We start from the raw sequence: 7,180 nt of genomic DNA, 5'->3' as shown, positions 1-7,180 counted from the left end.
AGGTTGCCCAGAGAAGCTGTGGATGCCCCATCCCTGGGAGTGTCCAAGGCCAGGCTGGATGAGGCTTGGAGCAACCTGGGCTATGGAAGGTGTTCCCTGCCCATGGCAGTGGGTGGGGCTGGGTGGGCTTTAAGGTCCCTTCCCACCTGAACCAGTCTGTGATCCTGTGTAAATGGTGAGAGAGGGAGCAGACCAAAGGACTGTACTGCAGTGTAGTGTTGAATTTCCACCAGGTGTTTGGCAACCTGTGAGTCCTGAAGGCACCAGCCTGTTGCTGCTGCTATTACAATTGTAGCAAAAGCAACTTTAAACCAAGAGACGTGGAGAAAGTGAGGCACCTTGCTGCTCCTATTGTGTCCTTAAGCCATAGGCAGCAAGATACTAAGCTTTTGTGCTTGTCACTAGTGTGTAGGTTACGAGTTGTTGTCAAATACATCAATGCTGATTTTAAACTGCATGATAAGACTCCTTTGGCCTTGTTTGATCTTTGGTAATCAGCTGATTTCCGAGTATCGGAGAGTCAAATACTTTGTTTTTAACTTGTGACCTTTCTTCCGCTCTCCTTTTTCCCTCCTAGTGTGTTTCCTGCTTGTTAATACCCTGGTGTTCTCCAGCACTGAGTCCTGTTGTAAATAAACTGCACCAGAGGCCACTGTGATGTATCCATATCCTTTCATCTCTCCAGTTCAGCAGCAGTGAGAAGTTGGTGTGAGATTCATCCCCTAGAACTAGTTCTCCGGAATGTGTAAGTGCTTAGGGACTTCCTTGCTGGGAAGCAGCTTGTACTGAAGACCATGAAAAGCTCTTCAGGCCCTTGGAAGCGGGCTCCTCTCTGCTGCCACAAGGAAAGACCTCCTGAAATCCCAAGCAGTCGATCATACCGATCTCTCCCATTGATTCTCAGGCTTTCTTGGACCCAACGGCAAAGGGGCCGTTGGCAGTCCAGATCCACCGAGGGCATTGCAGCACAGCCAAAGGCTTCAGGATTTCTCCATGGAATCGTCTAATTGTCTCTGAAGTGCCCCTTAGGTTTGTTTTTTATATACAGGTTTCTTTTCCCCTAAGGCAGAGGAGGAATCGGCTTCATCGGGAGCTCAGGTTTCGTCTCACCAATGCCAGCCTTACGAGTTGAGCTGCCGGAACAGCCCAGATGCTTCTTTCCTGTCCAAAGTTCGGACATGACTGTCAAACAGAAAGGCGAGGGGGGACCGTGAGCTCCGTTTCAGGGCCTTGCAGCTTTCTTAACACTTCTTTCAAGTTCTCACTGACAAAAATAGCCTGGATAACCCCGTCTACTGCAGACACGTAACAGGCAGGGAATTCTGGGCCTGTGTTTCTGAGGAAGACCCAAGAGCAGCAGTAACAACTGGGTCTGCAGGCCGTTTGCCTGTTTGGCCATTCTCTGCCCCTGGCTTGCGTTTATGCTTCCCTTCTTGTAGCTGCTACACGCAGCTGAGCAGAGATCGGCGCCTTGGGGGTGAAAATATGTAAAAATCAGAGTAGATAAAACCCTGGAAGAGCTTGGAGTCAGTCCTGCTGGTGTCGATGGAGAGGTGCTCCCCCCAGTATTGGAGGAAAGACCTTGTTTTCACTGTCACTTCCTAGATGGTTTCGCTGCCTGCCTTCTGTATTTCCATGTACGCGCCATAGTTACACGGAGAGCTTTTCTTCAGGGTGAAATGATCCACAGTTTGTCCCGTTGCTTGCACCTACGAATCACTCTCGAGCGTAAGAGCAGACACGTCGTGGAGCAGTTTTCCTCAAGATGTTGCTGGTGGATGTCGGAAACCTTTCTTTTTCCCGCCTTGTGTCCATAACCCCTCGATGCTGTATGATGAAAGCAGTATTTTCACGCTGTTTTGCTGAGGCATAATTCCGTCGTCGGCTTGATTCGGGAGCTGCGGTGTGCGTCTGTGTGTGTACGTCCTGTGCCGAGAGCCGTCGTGAATTCTTGGAGAGGTGCAGGTGGGGCGAAGGGAGACAGCGTGAAGGGCTTACCCTGACGGAGAGCGGCTCACCTCCTCTGCTTCGCCTGTGAGCAATCGTGGCCTCGCTCCGTGTCCCTTCCCCGACACGTCAGGGTGGGAAATGCCTGAATTGGAGACAAGAAAGCCTCGTTCCAGGGAGTTCTCCTCTCTCCTGGCGCTTTGGCCATGGGCACTCAGGGGTTAAAAGAGCAATCGCTGACTCCTGGCGCTCCGTACATCACCGTGTTAATTAATCATTGCATTCGTTTGCTGTGACCTTGCTGTATCATCCACCCCTGGGTTAGTTGCTGATGGATTAAGTGGCTCTTCAGTAGTTGAGATGCAAAATAGCACTTTCCCCGGCTGTATCCCGAAGATTGGCACAACTCTTGATCCTTTCCGGATGATTCCTGTGTTCAGACTGTTCGAGATTAAACACTGCAGCGTGTGTGTGTCCGGGGTCCCTCTTCGCGGGGTAGTTAAGCATGTGCCTGTTGTCCTACTTCATGAATGACCTCGGGAGCGTCGCGTTCCTCCGTGCTGAGGTAACTCGGAGGGTCTGGCTTTGAACGATGCGTTGCGCTAACTCCCTGCATTCGCCTCTCCCGTTCTCCCTTTGCTTTTACAGTTTGCCAGACGTTCAAGAACAAAACCCCGGACGCCTCCGTGGGAAGCAAAAGAAAATCCGTTTTGCATTCTGTAGAAGCACCGGTGGAAAACAAATGGCTCTTCCCGAATCCTGCGGGCTCCCCGGAATTATATTTTGTTGTTAAAACATTCGAGAAGTGAGTGGAAAAAAATAAATATTTCAACAGCCGTGCCGAGGCTTGCGGCCGTCCGGAGACGCGCGTAGGGCTGGCCGCAGTCGCCGGGGGGGGTGGAATTCCTTTCGGATGCGTCGAGCCGCGTTCGTTTTTCAGGCTTTTACGTTTGTCTGAAAAATATTGATGCTCCTATTAGGGTTTCCTCTCCCTTTCCAGCGAGCTGCAAATGGGGCCGAGGGGAAGGGTTGCACGGCGCATGGTAAAAGTAGCTGCGGGGGGAAGGAAACGTTCTCCTTGACTCCTGATAAAGGGGAATGTGTCGATAATCCCCCCGGAACCTCCAACCTCTGGCAGCGTTGCACTGTCTGTAAAAGCAGATAAACAGCGGGATCTGAACTTAAAAGGACGCTGGCTTTACGCTGGCGCTCCTGACTGATTACAGACCTCTCCTGCTTTTGTTCCGATCGTTGGATTGAGGATCGGTGGAAACTTCCACAGTGGAAAATCCCAGCAGGAGAAGATACAGTGTGTGTCTGTGTGTGTGTGTATGGGGTGGCTGGTTTTTGCTGCAGGGTTGGCTTTTTAAATTTTTCAAATCGGCCCCAGGGCGGGTTTTGCCAGACGATACGTGCTGGACGAAGCCCCTGGGGACTTGTAGATTCCAGGAGCGTTGAGATGGTTGGAAAAAGACGTTTCCTGGATTGCGGAACTCTGTAGCTTTGCTCGGAGTACAGATCCTGGGAACGCAGAGCTCGGCTGCCGGTCTGGATGCTCTTCCTGCTGGTGGTTTGTTTAGCGACCAGGGTGATCGGTCACTACGGATGCAGACGCTCTGGTGAGACCCCCCCTGAAGTGCTGCATCCAGCTGTGGAGCCCTCAACATCAGAAGGATATTGACCACTTGGAGCGAGTCCAGAGGAGGCCACGAAGATGATCAGAGGGCTGGAGCACCTCTCCTATGACGAAAGGCTGCGAGAACTGGGCTTGTTCAGCCTGGAGAAGAGGAGGCTCCGAGGAGACCTCATTGCAGCTTTCCAGTATCTGAAGGGGCTACAAGGGTACTGGGAGAGGACTGTTTACAAGAGCCTGTAGTGACAGGACAAGGGGTAATGGGTACAAATTGAAAGCTGGAAGGTTTAGATTGGATATCAGGAAGGAATTCTTCCCACAGAGGGTGGGAAGACACTGGGACAGGTTTCCAGAGAAGCTGTGGATGCCCCATCCCTGGAAGTGTCCAAGGCCAGGCTGGATGAGGCTTGGAGCAACCTGGTCTAGTGGAAGGTGTCCCTGCCCATGGCAGGGGGTTGGAACTGGATGGTCTTTAAGGTCCCTTCCAACCCAAACCATTCTGTGATTCTATGATTCTCTGAAGTGGTTCCTGAAGTGCGTTGCTTTGCCTTGGCTTTGCTTTTGAGCCTTATTTTTCGTTCGCCCTGGTCCAGATGTGAAGTGGGTGGGAGATGATTCCAAAGCCGATGCTTATTGCAACACCCTCTGAGGGAAATAGAAGCGTTAGGCTACAGCCCAGAGTGACTTGTACACTGAGCTCCCAGTCAGGGGGCTCTCTGGGGCGTTGTTGCTGTGACAGATCCTGTCGGGAACACCAGTAGCCCGGTAAATACCACGCTGGGGCACTTGGGAGTGAACCTCCTTGCTTTCCCTCTGCAGCGCAGGGTAAAGCCGCTTGCTGTCTGCTCCTTCGGTGACACCGTCCCAAGGCTCTGAAAACTTATCAGTGCGCTGCCACCTTCAGTGGGTGGATCTTCAGTGAGCGTGGAACACCCGGAGGGCATGGGAACAGGGAGAGCAAACAGCTCTGTGCTGCTGTTCTCCACCTCCTCCACTTCAGCATGGATGGTTCTCCTTGGATCATAGAATCATGGAATGGTTTGAGTGGGAAGGGACCTCAGAACTGCCCCAGTCCCACCCCCTGCCATGGGCAGGGACACCTTCCATAGCCCAGGTTGCTCCAAGCCTCATCCAGCCTGGCCTTGGACACTTCCAGGGATGGGGCATCCACAGCTTCTCTGGGCAACCTGTCCCAGTGCCTCCCCACCCTCTGCAGGAAGAATTCCTTCCTGATGTCTCATCTCCGTCTCACTCTTCCCGGTTAAACCCGTTACCCCTTGTCCTGTCGCTCCCTGCCCTTGGGAAAGTCCCCCCCAGCTTTCTTGTAGCCCCCCAGGCACTGGAAGGGGCTCTGAGGTCTCCCCGGAGCCTTCCCTTCTCCAGGCTGAACCCCCCAACTCTCCCAGCCTGTCCCCAGGGCAGAGGGGCTCCAGCCCTCGGAGCATCTCCGGGGCCTCCTCTGGACTCGCTCCAACAGCTCCGTGTCCTTCTGCTGTTGGGGGCCCAGAGCTGGAGCAGAACTGCAGGGGGGTCTCCCCAGAGTGGAGCAGAGGGGGAGAATCCCCTCCCTCGCCCCCCTGGCCACGCTGGGTCCTCGGGGGTGCCTGGCCATCAGCCATTCACTGGGTTGAACTGGTGCTGAACCAGTCTAGACCTTCAGGTAAGGCCCCAAAACCAGTTCATGGTTGCCATTTCCAAGAAAACTTGGCCCTGGTGACTCGTAACACCAATCTCGGAGCCTGTCACTCTACTCACAGCCTGGAACTGCCCAAATCCTCCTTCCCCAGCTCTATCCCCTGCCCCGATCCATCCGGTAATGCTGCACCCTCAGCACTGTGTCTGTAAGATCCCGAACCTGCGGGATAGCGCATGGGTCTTCGCTCCGAGCTTTGCTGTTGGCTGCTTTTCCAGGTTACGCCAACCCTTCCCAGCCTGGCGGGGGGACCTCCTAACCACCGGCTGCTGTTCCCAGGAGGAAAAACTCTGCATGTGAGTTTCCCGGAGCCCACGCTTCTCTCCCGTGTCAGCCTCATCCTGTTCGTGTCTTGCTCCGTGTCCGTTTCTCCACCTTTCCCTCCAGGTCCGGAGCAGTCTGCGCAGGAAGGGTGTCAATCCGGCTTTTCCTGGGACATCCCCAGGCCTTGGGTTTTTCTGGTGCCTCACGGAAGCCTCTCATCATCCGAAATATTCCCCCATCCATTCTCCTCACTCCACGGAGGAGAGGGATGGTGCTTTCTCCACAGCTATTCCTTTTCCTCTCCGTGGTCGATGGCTCCCGCATGTGCAGAGACATCTGGAAGTGATAAATCCTGGCGCTCGGGCCAGTACGGAATCGGTGCTCTCTTGGACCATCTGTTCTCTCACACCCCAAATCCTGGGATTCCTCTTCCTACCCAAGTTAGGGAATATTTGCCCTGAAATTTTGCTTAACGTTCCAGGAGCAGATCCCAAAAGGGCTCCTGTAGCATCTTCCCAGAGTTCCAGGTCCTGCTTTCCCGCCCCAGTGCTGCTCAAGGCTCTGTGCCTATGGAAGGGTTAATCCAGGGCTGGATAAATGCAGCCATGGAGCCATAAATGCATATTTTTGAACCCAAACCGGGCTGGGAGAGATCTGCCTGGTGGTTTTATCCCCCCTTCCTTATTTTTCTCCTTTTCCTTCCAGCTAGCAAAGAGGCTGCGAGGTGATCCGAAGCTGGAAAACCCCGGCTCGGCTCGGGGGCTTCATCCCGGAGGATTTTTAACCTCCTCCAAGCCTCAGGTAGATGAGGCTGGATGGATGTGGGGTCGGGATTTTCTACGCTGATGGTGTCTCCCAGCTTGACCCTCCCTCCCTCCATCCGGGCTGTCCCACGTGCCTGGGGGGAGCGGCATGGGCCCCTTCCCGATCTCCGGGCGCTGCCGGGGAGCCTTGCTGCCTCTTTTTTTTTGCCTTCCAGTCACGCAGGTGCTGCGCTCGGCCCGGAGAAAGGGAACTTGTTTTCGGGGGCCCCAGGGGAGCAGCGTTGGCACATGCGTGGTCTGAGCGAAGGCAGGCGGCGGGGCCAGGGCGGCGGCTGCCGTCTTCCTCCCCGGGGTCTCTTACAGCGACCGCCCTGCGAGAACCCACCCTTCTGGGGTACAGAGGGGGGACCCCGTGCTGTTTTCGGGATGAGCAGGGCCGTGGTGCAGCCAGGCACTGCAGCAGGATGATTTGAGGAAGGATTGTGTTTTTGTCCTTACTCTGTTCCTCTCTGTTCACTCTGAAGCCTACTGATCACCCTGTCACTGCCAGCCCTTTCAGCAGAGAGACGTTTCATCTAGGGCTGGAGGAGGGGGCTCGAGTGTGCATTTAGGGTCCAGGCTGGACTCGGGGGTGGGCAGATCCAGGCCCCTCCCGCCTCCCCATCATCCCATCAGGTACCACGCTGAGGTATTTCCCTCTATTTAGTGTCTTTTGACTTTATTTTCACCGGATTCAGCCACGGTGGAGTGAGTGCCACCACCCCCCGTCGTACCCTTCCCCCCCCCCCCCTGCCACTCCCGTCCCTCCCTCCTCTTGCTGGCAGCTTTGGGGACACGCTGCGCTGGGGTGGCTTTGCCACCCCTGGGTACCACATCCTC

General features: G+C 54.7%; 2 protein-coding genes across 2 annotated transcripts in view; one reads left to right on the top strand and one right to left on the bottom strand.

Moving 5' to 3' along the window:
- PPME1 (protein phosphatase methylesterase 1) overlaps window positions 1-1,136 on the top strand; it is a gene marked incomplete at its 5' end in the record, with an annotated part of 9,964 nt that extends 8,828 nt beyond the window's left edge. Inside the window, one exon of the mRNA XM_010149825.1 lies at window positions 578-1,136. Within this exon, the coding sequence (XP_010148127.1) occupies window positions 578-596 (19 nt within the window). The remainder of the gene's footprint in view (window positions 1-577) is intronic.
- Window positions 1,122-7,180, bottom strand: part of LOC104508251 (prolyl 4-hydroxylase subunit alpha-3-like) — a gene marked incomplete at its 5' end in the record, with an annotated part of 9,749 nt that continues 3,690 nt past the window's right edge. The window contains 1 exon segment of the mRNA XM_010149814.1: window positions 1,122-1,182. Coding sequence (XP_010148116.1) covers window positions 1,122-1,182 — 61 coding nt within the window.

This window comes from Eurypyga helias, unplaced genomic scaffold (assembly GCF_000690775.1).
Source record: "Eurypyga helias isolate BGI_N326 unplaced genomic scaffold, ASM69077v1 scaffold20970, whole genome shotgun sequence".
In the NCBI taxonomy this organism is placed as follows: Eukaryota; Metazoa; Chordata; class Aves; order Eurypygiformes; family Eurypygidae; genus Eurypyga; species Eurypyga helias.
This window is presented reverse-complemented; position numbering and strand designations above follow the sequence as displayed.